We start from the raw sequence: 17,844 nt of genomic DNA on the forward strand, positions 1-17,844 counted from the left end.
TGTATCGGTAATCAGTGAATTTTATCCCCTCTAGAATCAGTATCGTATCAGTCTGAAAAATCCCATTTTGGTCAGGCTCTACTATGTACAGTTCAGTGAACTATGGCCCTACCACCAATCTACATAATGCCACAATAAAGCTTTATTTCCCAATAGTATGATTTGATTTCATTTTATTTGATAAATTAATAAACACATACACTCATGGCACCAGTTAATTTATGCATAATGATAAAAAAATTACTATGGATGGAAATGATTTACAGTAGGTGAAGTTATATTCATTAAGCTCTAATAGCTCATCCTAATAGTTATAATGCACATTCAGCTTTGAAAGATCCCAACAACACCACAGAACTAAAGAACTGAAAATCTTTTACGTATGTATGTGATATGTAGGCTAATTGTAAGCTGAATAACAGGCCTGGAACCGTATAGAACTTTGGAGCACTAAATATTCCAACAGTTTCAAAACTAAAATGAACCAACTGACGTGATGGAATAATAATTATGTAATAAGTGCAATGATTCTCAAATCAGAGTCGCTATCTTTAGAAGCATCCGCTAATGAAGACTTGTTGATTTAGTAACCGTCACTTAAATGGTGCTGCAGTGCCTGCTGACTGACTGGGTGCAGGGGAATGACTGTTACACATTAATATTACAATATTTAGCATAACAGCCACATTTTTAGCATAAAAGCCCAATAGCCACATTTTAGCATTTTAGCATTTAGATATTTTTCCCCTCACTTGTCAAGCCCTTGAATGCACAATACTATGAGCCTGACTAGTCTGACACTTTGGTATAAGGCCAAATTTCAGGAAGTGTTTAGCTAATAAGGCAATGGTGTAAGTAACTTCTGCTTCTGCTATATCATGACCTCATGTAGGTGGAGGCAGCGATTCAAGACAGCTCAACAATCGACCTACAGCACGATTCCAGCTAAAAAAGAAATCAGATTGCAGAGAACTAATCCCAAAACTGTAATGTCTAGAGAGATGATCAGGGGTTAAAGCTGTTCTCTCAGCCCGGCTGCAGTTTGTTTTGTTGCGAATTCCCACCAGATAAACTCAAAGCTGCAGTTTTCCAATGGATTTAAGAATGGAAGAGAAGGCTCACACCAGAAGCCTGTATTGCCAGAGATTTTCCTCTTTTGTGCAGAGGGAATGGTGCTTATGTTTAATAAGATGTTCTATAGACAATGCACACTGACTGAGGCAGCACAGTACTGCAGATACATTGAGGCTTCAAGAAGGGATCATGGGAGAATCTGTAAAAACTAAAAGCATGAAACTGTCATCCCTAAACCTGAAGTGTGAAAACTGCCAAATCCCTGGCAAAACCTTATGATTTAAAAAGCAAAAGACTTACAGTCAAAAAGGAGATGCAGAAGTTTTAGGAAGATTTAAGCCCCTGGAAAACAGTAACAACTCTGCCAGACAGACAATACACTGGCTAGGTCCTAAATTAGGCTATACACAGACCTTTGTCATAGACATGGAATTATTCTGATAGCTTTTGAATTAAACAAAGAAACCGCTTTCTTTGATCTTACATAGATAAAGAACGCTCGGTTATTTCTAATAGGTTCTCCTATTGTAAATACCTCACTCTACACTAGGAAAGGGTAGTATAGCCAACCTTATTTTTAGGTATACCAGTATGAATTCACATGACGGCATGTGGTTAATATGCCTGGCAATTATATTGTATTGTTTTTCATCCAATGAACATTTAAAAATTCCACATTGCAACAGTATGAAACAGAATTTGCAATGTAAACTTAAGGATAATTGTCAATTTTTTATGAAACTCACACCACTTCATATATATATTTTTTTTATGTGGTGTGATGTTGAAAACATGTGCCAGCCTTGCTCTTTACCAACATATATATCACAGTACATTTTGTTCATTGTACGATGGTGTAGCATTAGATTAGCAAGGACAACACAACATGAATGTACCTTCTACAGGCTGTTACTCACTATGTAGACCCAGTGAAGAAATCATTGATCCTTACACCAAATAAACTGCAAAAGAAGGGGTGAAAGGTCAATAGCAGATGTCACTGTCCACATTGGTTTCCCCATTTCTCCTCAGAAACAGGGGGTGTCCAACACCCTAACGTTCAATGTCTCTGCCACTTCACATAAAGTGTTTTCAAAAAAGTTCTATTTGGGTTCGTCATTATCTCTATAGAAACAAAAGACTCAGCCTTGTGTAACCAGCTCTGTATGGTATGTACAAAAACCTTATCTACATATTGACTCAATTTAAATCAACAACCTTCTCTGCAATGTTAATTGCACATCTTGTTAAGGAAACAGGCTTCCTGCACCGTTGGCTGGCAGCTGCGGGCGTGCCCATTGGCGCATTCCGGAAACTTCCGTACGGGGCTGCCTGGTATCCAAACAGCTCCACCGCATGGTGAGAAAATGCCGAGTTCAGGCATCGGGTTTAGACGCGGAAGAGCTGGAACCGTACTCCTCTCTTAGGTGCGTAGGCCAGACGCACGGCGTCTCCAAGCCCACACATTTCATTGGCGAGGAGTGCTAGCATAATGACCAGGTAATAAGGACCGTATGCGTTCCTTAAGACAGGTTAAAGCCCGGACTGGAGACCACCCAGGTGAGCTGGAAGGCAACAAAGGATCTCAGCACAGGTGGTCCCGTTCGCAGCAAAGCCTTTCCCATTAGCGCTACAAGCTAAAGAATGGCTCTGTGTATGTGTAAACACACGTGCTCGCACGTGGTCTTTCAACCGGAGTCACGTCTATAAAACACCCTGGTGTACAACTCATCTGACATTGGGAAACAGTAAAATAATATTCTAATAATATTAAGCAGTGCCTTAATTTTACATCATTTTGAAATTTTCTTTCACGAATTCTCTTATCAGAAAGACAATGAATGGCACCCTATGTATCCAGGGTCCTTAATTACCGTTGAATTCTAACAAGTAAGTGTAACTTTGGGGTTATCAAGAATGCGCAAACTCAACTTACATTCCTTGTGTGCTCTTATCACCAGAAAAATGTCTTGCTCTGCACCTACGCATAAATGTCAATTACGAACGCACGGAAAAAATGCATTTTAAAAAGGTTGCTACAGGTAGTAATTTAGGCTCGTATTTCACTCCCTCCCGACTGTCAAAAGAAGTTGCCGGAAAGCACGAAGCGTTCACTCGCAAACTTGTTTTTTTGATTCGCTCCGACCGCAACAGAGCCCTATTGTTCTTGACTGAGAGCGAATGCACACGCCTCTGCCAGACTTGTGGCTGCTTCATGACATGAAAATTGCGAGCGCTATTCATTAAAACTATTTGGCCCGCTGGATGGCTCATTACGTTAAGGTTCTGTTCTAGTTCGTGGATAGCCCCCCCCCCGTGGTCTGGTATCGATTCCAGTGCCAGTACCGACTGCAACTGGCAACCCTACAGGGCAATTCACAATTGGCACTAGTGCTGCCCAGGGATGGGCTTTTGGCCTGCTGGGATGACAGAACCTCATTGCGCACCAGCAACCCCCGCTGCTCGACCGGGCGTCCTCCATTTTGCCTGTTCCGCGTGTCTGTGCTCTCCCAGATTGATAGTGTAGGTTGTGGCGAAGAGCACAGAACGTGATTGGGTAGTCTTGGGTCTTTGAGAGAAAAAAGGGTAAGGAGCACTAAAAAGAAAGAATCATTTGGTCTTTGGTATGTTTATAGAACTTTTTACATTCATTACGGCTGCTTAAAAATCTGTTCCAGCGAAATGTAATGCAAGCATAATCACACAGCCATTATGTTTTAAAATATGTACATGTATAACAAATGGACTGTAAGCACAGGATCTTTATAACCACGGCTATATGTCATATCTTCTATGCTAATTTGAAAATTATTTGCAGAAAAAAATATTAAGGAGATAATTGTGCTTACTAATTATCTCAGGGTGTCCAATTCCCATCACAGCCTATGAACTAAATTGAAAGGGAAGCAAATGATACTGCTCCTCAGAAAACCAAGTTATTTATGCTACACAAGAAATGATTGCTACTACATCTTAATTGGCAAATTAGCAAACGCACAAAGGACCAAATGAACTGTGTACCTTGTCAAATAGATGGGGTGATTATGTTTACTGAAAATCAAGGCTAATTGAATGCTACGCACAATTAGCAGACCTCAGGAAAATGAAGCTAGAAGCAGCAAGATACTGAAACCATCAAGCACATGGGCCATCAAACACAATTTTATCTTCCCGGGATCGCTCTAAACATGAAAAGGATAAAAAAAACCACTATCTTACATAAAAACTGCTGATATATATACTAGCAAGCGGGTCTCATGGTCTGCAAATTTCATAGTATTCAATTACGAACCAAAACTGCAGGCTGGAGCCTATATCTGGGTTAAGACCGAGGTTGCGGGCCGATGTCAAAGGATTACCTGCCTCTTCCGTGAGAAAGCCGCGACCGTTTTTCATTTATTTAGACTGAAATATTCAGAGAAAATATAACAACGGGTATTTAAATAAAAAGGGAACGGCTTGAAGACTGGGGTCGGCCTTTTTCCATTAGGAGCCACCGCTAACTTGTTAAAATTGATCAAATGGAATGCGGCGAACGGAGAGGAAAGAAATTAAGCTGAGTCGAAAAGTGTGACTCGGATTTAATATTTTATAATTGCCAAGGGACATTCCGAGATCAATGAATTCCCTGCCCGCGCCGCACATCAGAAAGAGATGTACTTCAGTCTTTTTAGGGAACATTGGTCTATTTAATTCTTGTGTCTGATGCATGTGAAATATGCCTTGCCTTGGCCCCCTTCTGTAGCCCCTGGCTCTGCTGCAGGCGCGCATTACCGCTTTTAATGGGCCTCCATTGGAGAACAGGCAAGCAAGCCAATAACCCCTCTTCTGTAATGGATCGACTTGTTTATTCTCCCGCACCGCTTTCTCCGGCTAATTTTAGCCCGGTCGCTCTTTTAGCGAGGAAAGAAACTGGAGGGTAAAAGAAAGAGATGAAAATACTCTATCAAAATGTGAAATGTGTGCTTTATACACGCGCAGACACCTGACTGACTCAGGAACCTGACATCCGTTGCGTCGGTGTGGTAGAGTGTTTCGCGTGAGACTGAGGGATTTTCACCAGGAGAAAGTGGCGATAAGCTGCACAGAGCTGTGCCGGGTTCAGAGAGAGGGGACGGTTGGGGGTGGATATGGATCGGCCGGCTTGGCCAGGGTTCAGGGTCAATACCCTGCAGTCCCACTCTGGGTCAGTAGGCGGGACTCAGGATAAATACTAATGAGGAAGGGGAAGTTTGCGAGGGAAGAAAGCAAAGATTACACAATTATCCATTACAACGAAGGAATGTTCCACCATTTTAAGCATATGGATGAGACGGAATGTCTTGCACAATGGAAACTGGTCTGAAAGAAAAGGTAATACAGAAAGAAAGAGAAAGAAGGAACAGAAAGAAAGAAGGCTATGTTGTGCTAAGCTACGTTGATATGCTGGCATATTTTGGCCAATGAGCAGCTGTTATTGATCGCTAAAATTTCCAACAGGTTTGACTTTCTTCAGATCATATGTATTTCCACTGAGAAAGCTGACAATTGTGATTGACAGCAATCTCCACATTACACACATCACATCATGGCAAATAAAACACTTCTCAGTTGAAAATCTTTTCTGCCTTGTTTTCTGTCATCTTCATTTTACTCGCTGGCCGACATTTAATTTGACTCCTTCGTGCACATCATACTCCAGATGACTTTTGGACACCAAATTCCCAGACAGGGTGTTCGTTCGCTATTAAACTTAAAACGTGACATGCCTTATCCTGTCTCATATATGTGCCAGACAGGTGCCTTGGCAAGCCTGGCGACTCTACGCAGAAATTCAATTAAGCCCCTCTTGAAACTGCACCCCATCTGCAAACAATATGGTGCCCTTCTTTTTTAATCAGACATCTCTCTCCCTGGCAGGGCACCAAAGGCTTTCAAACTGGAAGTCGCATTTAGGAAAATGTCTTCTGCTTGTACTACGCACTCTGCACGCCTTTCAGGTTCTCCCCAAATTGACAGGACACATGAAACATCTTGTGTACTGGACTGGACTGGGAAACCTGCGGGACATCAAAGGCCTATACATGAAGAAGTGAAGACTATAGACTCCCGTGAGATGAAAGGGAGAAAAGAGGCTTTTCCAGAGCGGTTCATGGGAACGTTTATAATGACGTTCAGAACGCGGGGAAGGGCAATTTGTTGCTCTGCATGACTCCAAGTTTGGGAAGTGGAAAGTCCAGTGAGAAATTAAATTGTGACATGCTTAAGTCTATCCCAATTTTTTTTTTAATTGGTCCTTCTCCAAGACAATAACCGAAGTCAAAAAAGGTATTCATGCTTTGCATTCTTTTGCACTTCTGCACCTTGAATTAATGCACTTGTTGTACGTTGCTCTGGATAAGAGCGTCTGCTAAATGCCTGTAATGTAATGTAATGTAATGCATTACTCATCCAGGGGATATTTAACTACATGAGTAAGGACAAACTGGCTGACACCACAAAATCATTTTCAAGTACAGTACTGCATATAATGGAGTGTATCGGCACTAACTATGAAGCCTAATTTATTCTTATCCACTACAGAGGAAAGAGGGAAGAGAATCAAACCAATCAGGCGCACATTAAGTTCTGAGGTGGAACGGGAAACGGCCCTCCAGGAACAGGAAAACAAAGAAAACCTGTGATTAAAAAAAGGAACGTTTATATTATGCGTGTGACCTCATTACCGCTTTAAGCCAATAGGAAGGTGCGGTTTGGTAGTGCATTATGGGGCTTGGCTGTGGCCTCTGTTTGGCTCCTCCCCCCCCTCCCCAAGTCCTTCAGTGTTGGGGTGTCCCACACCTCCGTGGCCAGCGGGATAGGGAGGGGGCGAGGGCCCCACGGCACGCCCGCACCCCCCCCCCGCCCCCATGTCCCTAACTCAAAGAAAACTGCAGCTAATTTAATTCTTCATAAATTTAATTATATCAAGATTAACAAGGGAGGTAATTAATTTCTTTACGATGGGTATCTTTTAAATGCCTGGGGCTCAACTTTGTTGTCAAAACTGTATACTTAACCATTACTACAGTGCCAACCGAAATTAAAGGCAGTAATAAAAAGTATAAAAATTTCACTCAGATTAAGAAAAAAAAAGATTTTTTTCCATCAAAACCATTTTATATATTGAATATACATACACATACACATGTATTATATATAATTATACATATATAGTTAGCACAAATACATGCATATGCATACAGCATGAATACATATATGACGCACAGAAAAAACATTTTTATCTTCAAAACAAGCCGTTTTAAGTGAATACATTTTTAATATTTGTCCTCCTAAACAGCTTGGCTGTACTGTATAAGAAGTTTCACTTCAGCTCCCAGAAAGGGGTTCACTACCTGTAAGTACTGCTGTGAGAGAAGCAATACTCATATAAAGCTGCAAGCGTATAGAGCCAATACCTGTGCACAGCGGCACGCCAACTCCTCCAGGCACACAGCCCCGCGTTCAGTACCGAGGCACAGTCTGAATGGCCCCTTTCAGCTAGCCTGAACACCGATGCCTGGGCCAGACAGAAATGCTTTTTTATTTAAAAAACAATAATTAAAAATTGGCACCCAACGTGGGGCTGAACATATGCAATTTCGACCATAATTTTGAATAATTATCTGCAACTGCAGCCATGTTCTAAATGCAAACCCCGCCGCCGATTCTCTTAAGAAACATATGGCGTCGCCAACTGCTTCTTTTCATACCGTGGATTACAGTTAAGCTTGCACAGTGAAGTGGAGTCTGAGGAAGACCATTCATACACCATTTTAACATGCAGTCCACAGGCCAGCGGGGGGTCGCTAGGTAGCAATAAAACGTAGACCGCTAGCCTGTTCAGCCCTCCCATTACTTGGCAATTGCCAATTGTGCGTCACCCTATGGTGCTACCGGCCACAGTCGGCACTGACACAGTCTGGATTGGATCTGAAGGCGTGGAGCTCACCCTCACACCACAGCGTGGTAACCTTAACCGAATGAGCCACTCAACAACCGGAAATACTACTTCTCACATTACCAAACACAAATCTGTGCCGAGAGTCCATTCTTGACTCTGTGCTCACCGAGACCTGAAAGGGAAGGTTATCGCCATTTTGGAGATTTGGACTCAAGTCACAATCTTCAGGTGGGGGGGGGGGGGGGGGGGGGGCCACGTTGTGCTCTTATCAGCAGCAGAGTTCATCCGGTCACTTCCAATGCACCTGGTGCTTGGAGGCTACAGACACCACACTGAAGGGTTCTGATACGCTAAAAGAGCTACTCACAGTACCTTCGGACGAGCTTGTTTAATCAGCGTCTGCTGGGCATGTCAAAGAGCCGCCATTGCTCCTCCTTTTTTATCTGCTCTTTCAGTCACGTTTCACAGATTTGTCACAGCAAACGTTTGTTGGCGGCCGCCTCTGAGCGGCTGCGTCTGCCATGTTCCCTGCACCCGCACCGCCCCGTCTTTCGCTCCGCGTCCCATTAATGGCGGCATCTTTCGGCGCGTCGTCCAACACGACGCACGGAGGCATCCCTCACGCTTCTCTCTCACGGTTTTTTTTCTTAACCCCCATTACAAAACCGTAGGGGATATCTTACGCCCCTCCCCCTGTTGCCACCCCTTTCCTCACAGAAATTCCACGTCATCTTTGGCCGCGGTGACTCGCTTGACGAAACGTCACATGACGCATTCCAGCCAGTGTGTGGAGGGGCGAGCGGCCGCCAGCAGGAGCGGGTCAGCGGTATGATGCGGGGGTCAGTCTGAGGTTCTGAGCTGTGGGAGGACTGCGAATGCGCTGGAACAGCAGGGAACAAATCTGACATTTAGCTAAAGAGCGAGATTCATTCATTCAGAATGAATGAGTAAAAAAGTACACTAACCGTTTTGTGCGTTTACAAGACCCGTTTTCTATATAATATGCTTACACTCTGCAATTCCTACGATTGCAGACCAGAGGGGCTCTAGTCTATTTTGGAGGGGGGGTGGGGGGGGGGCGGTGGGTGCTGAGCTCTCCCTGGCTTCCTCCGTAATTCAAACCCTGCATTCACCACCTCACAAGATTTAGAGTGTACGCTACATTTATTTACAACTGAACTGCTTGAATCAAGATTACCAACTAACTGCATTTGCTTGCATGTTTTTAAATTTATTTTACTCATAAATGTGTTCCATCCCTGTGGATGAAATTAGCCCATTCACACAAGCTTCGCCCAGCCCAGCGCAGACATCGGAACCGTATAAACCTCATCCCAAACCAATTCGAGGAACTCCTCCAAAAAAATCCCGAAAAACAAACGCTCCAGTATCTCTTTCCACGCCGCTCGGGAGCTTCGCCTGGGGGGGACCAGTTGCGGAGTTTTTGGCATCAGATTGGCCCGCTGACATTACGCAACAGATAGCAGATTATTCACGCTCCCCGCTCCGGTCGCGTGCGCGTTTGACGCGCGCAGATATCTCGCCGGAGTGGTCCTCCGAGCCGTCCCGCGCGTCGCACGCGTGCAAATGTGGATTTACTTCAAAAAGTCACCCCCTTCAACAAAGCCTGCATTATTCATGCGGCCCTCCGCGCGAGCGCTGGCAAAAGGGGGGGGGCCGTCCGGAAAGCGGGGGCGGTCGCCGCCTCGCACGGTCGTATCCTCCAGTGTGCTAACAGAGGGGGGTGAGGGAACCGTCCGCACACCGTCCGGTTAGCAGGGGGTCCCGGCGCAAGCCAAACACGACCGTGCCTGGAAGGGGGGGGGCAGAGGAGGGAAAAGGGGGTGTCACCCTCATTCTGAGCTATTCCGTCTATGCGTTTCCTGTTCGCCCGGCTGAATACCTGGCCACTTCCTTCCTGGGGCGAAGCATGAGATTATGGGGGGGGGGGGAGGACACAGAAGGGGTGCGTCGGTGGTGGTGGTGGGGGGGGAGGGGGAGTCCACCTTGGGATTGATTTAGTTCATTAACCGAGATTACTAGTTTAACTTACAAACCAGGGGTCAAAATTTCTCATTAACAACGGGGACCGAGGAGGACCGCGGGGCCTGGAGACCAGTCTTGTTACCAGCCACACATTTCAATCTGTCTTTGATGTTTCGCTTCTAACCCTCCCCCCCCTGCCTAGTCCCCTCCGAGTTTTTGGCAGAGAGGTTGATTTTAATTGTAGCTATAGAACACAGCATAGTTTGCCTGTAAGCCAGCCTCCACATCTGCAGCGAGCGCAGCTTTAGTGATATTGGGTGCAGTCCATAGCTCGGGGCTAATTTTAATGGTTACCCTCTTCATACGAGGCTCAGATTGTTTTCCACGTGATTCCTGTTAATTTAGCTGGAGGAAAGGGCATCAGTTTTCTTGTGCTTCACCCCCCTTCTCTCTATCTCTCCTTCACTCTCCTCTCTCTCTTTTCTCTCTGTGCCTGTCTCCCTCCCTGTTCTGATCCATACTCCCAAAGATGGTGGAATTAATTCAAATGGAAAAGTCCTGCCATTATTAAATCAGCTGCCTACCTCTTCCAAAGCCCTGTATTAGACTGATATGAGAGCGACGATGCAGTCAAACAAGCCCAGGCAATGTAGCCTCTATTGTTATTTCATTTGCCCGTAACTAACAGGGGGCTTTACTTTGATGAGATAAATGACTCCAGTTCTCTCTAGATTATCACTATGCATTCATAAATGTGTCAGGGATGTTTTAGAGCTCTGTAGAAGGTAAAATGGAAGCTTCAATCAATAATAATCTGTTAAAATGCCTTGCCTCTATTTATTAAATGCAGTCAATGCCATTTACAAATGCACAAAGACACGCATTACATTATTTACTGGTTGATGTGACTGTTTAAATTTGGAAGCAGGGAGTAATAGGCCTGGAGTTTAAGTCAAACCATTCTACTGCTGTTTTCTGGATATATAAAGATTTCTAGTACAGTTGCATCTAACACATCCATCTATGGTTTGAAAGGAGATAAACAAATTACAATATAAATACCAGTAATATTTTTTTATGTGTACATCTTTAATTCAGGTTGGTGATCACAATGGTCATGTGTCTGTGTGAGTGTTGTAATGAACTGAGCCTATGTTACTATTCTATGCACATTGTGTTGGATGTGGGAACGTGACACTGCTAAAACCTTTGTACACCCTTTCAAATGTCAAAATATCCCAGGCCATATCATGCTGGCCCTGTATAAAACTGAAAATGCCTGTTCATGTTATTTGTGCTATTCAGACTTTAGGCAGATGCCTGGCATAGTTTCACAAATGAAACGTAGCGGTTTCCTGTGTTCTGGATGCCAAAGAGAATAACAAACAATATTTGATGCAAGTCAGAGGGTCTGGGTGGTTTATTAAACTATTATCAAAAAACTTGTTTCCATAAAAATGTTAATTTCAATCTATGGTGGTAAACTTCTTTGCAGCTAAGTCTGGTCTGAATGGCTCAAAACCGCTTTCCTGGTCTGCATACACACCAGTAAGCAGGTAGGTTAAAAAAGAGAAAAATAGTGAACAGACACAGACACATTGCTTAGTCAATAGTCCATAGTCAAGCACAATTTTCCCTTTTTTTGCACTTAAGGTGCTCAATAACCTGCTTCTTCACCCATCAGACAAAATAGTAGTCTAAAATGTTAAATGTTTGCAGAGTAAGGGAGAGTAAAACACTGTCAGTAGCATGTGGGTGGGTGGCATTAATGCAGTAGAATTATCTAATTAGATAGCTGGCCAGCCAGATAAAAATAGATCTAGCTGGACAAATAGATTCTCAACAGTTGTTGGCATGGTTGATTAAATGTATAAATGCAGAACAACTGTGTGAACTGAAAGAATTATGCGTGGAATTAACTGGTTGTGGCACTGCAGAAAAAATATGCCCAATTATGCCAAATACTATTTTAGCTACAACAAATATAATGTAGCCAGCACTCAACTTGCAGTAAGGCACATTGTGGACAAGTATGCACACTAGGGTTTAAGTGGACTTTAAGTGGACTTCACTCCACTCTGCCTTCAACCTCCATCCTCTCTTCTTCTCTAGAGTCGTCCATATTCATTTTCCAACACTTTCCACACTTTATCTTTCCACACCTTCTTTCTCCATCCTACCCCTCCACCCTCTACCTCTCTTCTACCTTTTGTTCTTCACCTTTCCACTCCAATTTCTCTCTGTCTTGCCTCACCTTCACATCTAATCTCCCCATTCTCTCCACCCTCTCTCTCTCTCTCTCTCCATCGTTCCTCCACCCTCTTCCAAGTGGACTTGGAGTTTGCAGAGAGGGGGCGAGGTCTGTGTGGTGACCCGTGTCCAGGGGCCACACGGGGCCCTGTTCTGCTTTATTGGACACTTCCACACTGCCGCCCTGCGGCTGATCCTCCAGACTGGGGCCCATAAGGCTCCCTTTGTTCCCTGCCGCAGTGGAGGTCCTGCTTCAGGCAGACACCCCGGGGCAGTCTGGGGCCCGGCACGGCTTGGTGAAGCCCGGTCACCTTTAAAATGGGGGAGGGGGTGGTGCCTGGAAGGTCACCTGTGTTTCATCAGTGGCTGAGGCTGCAGGGTCAAAGGGGGATTGGGTTTCGGGCAGAAGTCCCTAAGCGGAAAGCTGGCGTCTTTGTCTTTCTCTCTCTCCCTCTCTTTCTCCTCCGTTTCTCTCTCCCAGTTTTTCACCCCTTTCTCTCTGTAGTTTCTATCTCTCTCTTCCTCCGTCCTCTCTCTCTCTCTCCTCTCTCTCTCTCTCCCCTCTCTCCTCCCTCCCCCTCTCGCTCTCTCTCTCTCTCCTCCTCCTTCCCTCTCTCTTCTCTCTCTCTCTCCCTCTCTCCCCCCTCTCCTCCTCCTCCCTCTCTCTCTCTCCCTCTCTCTCTCCCCTCTCTCTCTCTCTCTCTCCCCTCTCTCTCTCCCCCTCTAATCCTCTCTCTCCTCCCCTCTCTCCCTCCCTTCTCTCCTCCTCCCTCTCTCTCCTCTCACCTCTCTCTCCTCCTCTCTCTCTCCCTCCCTTCCCCTCTCCTCTCTCTCCCTCTCCCCTCCCCCCTCTCCTCTCTCTCCCCCTCTCCTCTCCCTTCCCTATCCCTCTCTCTCTCTCTCCCTCCCTCCCTCTCTCTCTCTCTCTCTCACTCTGGGCGGGGGCGCTTATCCCTCCCTGGGCTGGGCGCTCTGGCGCGGCACTGAAGGGCCGCCTTTGTCTGGGATTAATGCGCGGCGCTGAGGGATTTGATGTCAGAGGGAAATAATCAGCGTGGGCTCGGTAATGCGGGGCCTGCCTGCCCGCCTGCCCGCGCTCCCGGGCCCCGGGGCCCCGCGGCTCATTTCTGCGCAGATGAAATCTATGACAGGCCCTTCAGTGAGGCTAAGAGCGGGCGGCGGTCCAGCAACACCCACAGGCCTCGCAGGCATCCTGTGACCCCCTTAGAAAAGTCACATTCACTCTGCGCTCCAGAAAGGGGGGGGTTGGGGGAGAGAGAGAGCGCCGCCGGCGCTTCCAGCCCATGTGAAATGGAGAAATGCGAGGAGGTGAAAACGAAGTGAAAATAAGTTAAGATTCATGCCCTCCGCCTCGCGAGCTCTCATGATAGGGGAGCTACGACTCCGCTTCATTAATTTCCGCAAATTAAACGCGGGACGCGGACGTTTTTTTCCCCGAGCGGCTGTGGAGAAAAAAGCGCGCTCTTGCGTGCGTCGTGCGCGTCTGAGACCGCTTCCGTAAATGCCGCCGCAGATGTTTTCAGGATAAAACAGCGAGCTAACAGACCGTTCAGGGGAAAATGTAGCGATGGAGGCTAACATTCAAGCACCAGAAGTAATGCTTTTATTTAGTTATTTATGTGTTATTTAGTGCATTTTTTGTAGAAGGCTGCAGATAAGGAAAATATGTGAAGAAATATGTAAATATGTAATGACCCAATAAGCAGGTTTATGAAACCATCATAAGACATTAAGAACACATGCTTTGTTCATACATCATATTAAGTACACTGCACAGAACATACCATACAGCTAAAATAACAAGCCTTTCAATGTGTAAAGATTACTGGACAATATCATAATGTTATTTACTTGCACCCTTTTACCATATGACCAAGAATAAAAAACTGAATACACTACAAAAACCATATTTCTTTTAAAGACAGACTGTGAGTGTAATTTCACTATAATTAATCATAATTAAGAGCAGAGGCTGTGCTGGTCACATGAAGGTGAGTCGAATGAAGGCCAGCGGTGCTTTTTATATCAATTCTGAATGACTCCCCCACCCCCCACCCCCCATTTTCTCACTTTTGCATCATGAGCATTTTCACACATTTAATTTTTCATCTTTTCTGAACATCTGAAGATCTAAAATACTGGGCTTTGTTCAATTTTTTTTAATTTAATTTTGTCTTTTTAAAAAAAAAAAATGCCTTTCCCCCTTTTTCTCCCCAGCCTAGAATGCTCGATCATGCTCACATAGCAATGTTCCTCGCACCCCCCGCTATCGATTAACGAGAGCGCCAATGAGCATGCGCTCTCTTCCGAAGCGTGTGATGTCACCGCACGCGGTACAACAAGCCAGGCTTGTGCAGACATGAATCGGAGGAAGACACTTCACACGCGGGTGAACGTACAGGCTTGCGGGCACCCGATCATCCAGCAGGGGTCGCTAGTGTGCGATGAGATGCTGTAATGCCGGCTGACTGAAACCTTCCATCCCCGAGCAAAGCTACAGCCAGGCGTGTGTAGCTTAAGGGTGTGGCTGCTACCACGCAGGCCCCACCCACATTTCACACCGTCTTTCTGTTTATCGCTTAATATAACACCAACACACCCCTCTCCTTCCTACAACTAGCGAACCTATACCATATCGCTTTTGCTTAGATTCGCTAATGAACAAATCAACCTTGTGCTGAAAGGCGGCCATTGCAAAAGAATCAGCTCATAACTAAAGAGAAGTCATTTCTAAATGAGTCACCTTCTTTTCTTGAAGCCAGTAAAGGATGAAAACAGCGGTTTTAAGATTCTGGGCAAGCACACTTAATCCTTTTTCCTCGCAAACTGAATTCATTTTTTTTTTTTAAAAACCTTTTAAAACACAGAACAATGCCTCTTTGACATCCCACCTTTTCTGGCACCAAAATATTTTAATCCCCAAATTGTCCTTAAAAATTCCACGAAATGTAATGGAACAGGATATCCACCACATCCCATCCACAACATTCACACAATAGCTTACTTACAACTAAGGTTTTTCACATTGGTAATGTCAGATAAAACTCTTAGGCCAGTACAAGTCCAAAACAAAAGCATTTATATCATGTAAAGGCACGCACCATTAAAGCCAGACCACCTTAGTGGTCAACAGTAAGAACACAGGTTCACAGCAGTAAGTTTGCCATATTACTAGCTAACCACCCATTTCCATGTTCTTGAGACCCCAGCTGGCTGTTTTGCCTGCTTCCTGAAAATTTAAATAATACAATTTGTTGAAAAAATGTTTTTTAAATGAGCTGACTGCATCATTAGTCAGCTCTATCAACTGTAAAGTGACAAATGGGAGCATTTCACAACACCCCAAATTACAGGTAAAATTAGCCCAAATCAATTCAGAGCGTCCTAAACAGAAAATTTAAACCTATATTCTGTAACTGGCGTTTTTTTCTGTTACATAAGATCTCAGTATTTACATGTCACTGAACTCTGCATCTGCTCTTATCCAGGTGTCTAACACAGATAAAATTTTAAAATGCAATCCATTTATACAGGAGGATATTTACAGAGGAAATTCAGGTTAAGTATCTCGCTCAAGGGTACAACAGCAGCGTACCAGCCGGGAATCAAACCCACAACCTTTGCGTTACTGGCCCAGTTCCCTAGCCACTATACCACACTGTTGCCTGTTATTTGCTATTGATTTTTTTTTTTTTTTTAAACAAAATGAAAATAATAAAAATGGTAATGTATCCTCAAATTTAAGATGAACCACAGTATCATAGTACTTACTATCAGTACCTACTACAACAGCCCTGGCAGTATCATCAGAAATACATTACGTTGCTATGGAAATGAAAATGACATCAGGAAAAACCCTAACCCTGGCTACAAACTGCCAAAAATATTAGAATGCATAAGCCCACACACAGCATATTTAGCAAAACCTGGAGTGTATCTTTGCACATACAGTACCACGGCACATGTTTGCAAAGTAAAAATAATTCATTAATAATAACATTTTAGTTATGAATAGTTATTTACCTGGCTGAACTTTTTCTATCAAGGAAAAATGCCCATGAAACTACAGATCATGGTCTCTTCTTTTGAGATTCCAAAAGCAAACACTCTACTACATACCTTGCATGCTTGACTAACCTCACAGGACTGCCATCATCCCACATCGTTATCACCAGCACAAGTTACTTGCACCTCCCCAAGGATTAAGTATTGGTTATTACTTTTGGAATCACAAATCTCTTAAGTCTCTTGTATTTCTTATCAAAGTGGTACAGCAGAATAAAACAATCTTTTAAGAAGCACTGGAAACGCCTCACCACACGACTGCCTTTGGGCCAACTCTCAAATCAATGAAATGGCAATGGCCTACATCACAACATGCAAATGTGTGCCCTTGTTCAAAAATGCATGACGCAAAAAAGAATGAAGAAAAAAAATGAAGCAAAAAGAAACACAATGACATCCCAGCATCTCTCTGAAATCAAATGCGTGGACATTTCTGACAGAAAGCGAGGGAGCCACGACAAAGAGCAGCAACCTGTTTTCGGCAAAGCGCTTCAAGGGCGGGGGTGGCTTAGGGAAAACTGACCACAAACCACAAAGAACGTGCTAATGGCAGAGGTAAGCCAGCCCTGGTCTTAAGAGTACCTGAGATGTACCTGGTTTGTGTTGCACCTGAGTTTGAACACTGTAAATATTCAGTCTGAGCCTGAATATTTGCAGTCTAAATGATATAAAGTGGAGCTAGGGAGATTAGGAACTCAACTGTGTTCACTAAAACCATTTCTACACTGGCACTCCAAGACCAGGGCTTCCCATCCCCTCTTTCCAGCAAGGGCTCCTAAACTTTTCAAAAAGTCCACAACCTAATTTTCTCTGAGTCACAGTTCAATAAAATGTAACCCAGAGGTGTCTGGTTTTATCTGAATTAATTAAATTATTAAAGTTGCTACATTGCTAATACACTGCTAGCCTACGGGCAGTGTATTCATCAACACATACCAACACCATCATCATTTTGATGCTGCATAGAACTCACTCATCTCATTCATTTTTAGTTGCCTGTTGAGGAATATTTATAAGCTTTTTTATGTTTTAAATTTAACGGTAAATTGTCTCTGGTGCAAAATCGTTTACACCTGCAAGGTAGCAAGCTACCACATGATGACCTGCTACCAGGGTAACATATTTTCTACTGCCGGAAACTGCTGTTTATTAAAATCTTTATGTTTCGTTCCCAGGTATGAAGAGACTGGCTCTTGACAGACTTCGCATCTAAATGAAGTTTTATGGCAAGTTATTTTTTCATGTCTGTTGCCTGTCATCCCACCAGTAGGGCCTGAACCACATTTTGGGCCCCCACTGCCGCATAGGTACGGTGGTTCCTGGGCTCTTACCTCGGTCCCTGACGGTGTGGCCCCGGGGGAGTCCAGCTTGCGCTTCTTCCGGGGCCCGATGGCAGCCAGCGCCGTCAGGTTAGCGTCTCGCTGCCTCATCTGCGCCAGCTCCTGCTGCTGCATCTGCCAGAGAGAGAGAGAACGCGGCACGCCAGGGGTTAACCGGAGAGTCACAGCCGCACCGTCACACCTCCA

The 17,844-nt window shown here is 44.5% G+C and overlaps 1 protein-coding gene across 3 annotated transcripts in view; it reads right to left on the reverse strand.

The window, feature by feature from the left end:
- Nucleotides 1-17,844, reverse strand: part of LOC135255232 (transcription initiation factor TFIID subunit 4-like) — a 78,269-nt gene that overhangs the window by 9,744 nt on the left and 50,681 nt on the right. For all 3 annotated transcript variants that reach the window (XM_064336111.1, XM_064336110.1, XM_064336109.1), the window contains one exon: nucleotides 17,650-17,772. In XM_064336111.1, the coding sequence (XP_064192181.1) occupies nucleotides 17,650-17,772 (123 nt within the window). The remainder of the gene's footprint in view (nucleotides 1-17,649; nucleotides 17,773-17,844) is intronic.

This window comes from Anguilla rostrata, chromosome 5 (assembly GCF_018555375.3).
Source record: "Anguilla rostrata isolate EN2019 chromosome 5, ASM1855537v3, whole genome shotgun sequence".
Lineage (NCBI taxonomy): Eukaryota > Metazoa > Chordata > Actinopteri > Anguilliformes > Anguillidae > Anguilla > Anguilla rostrata.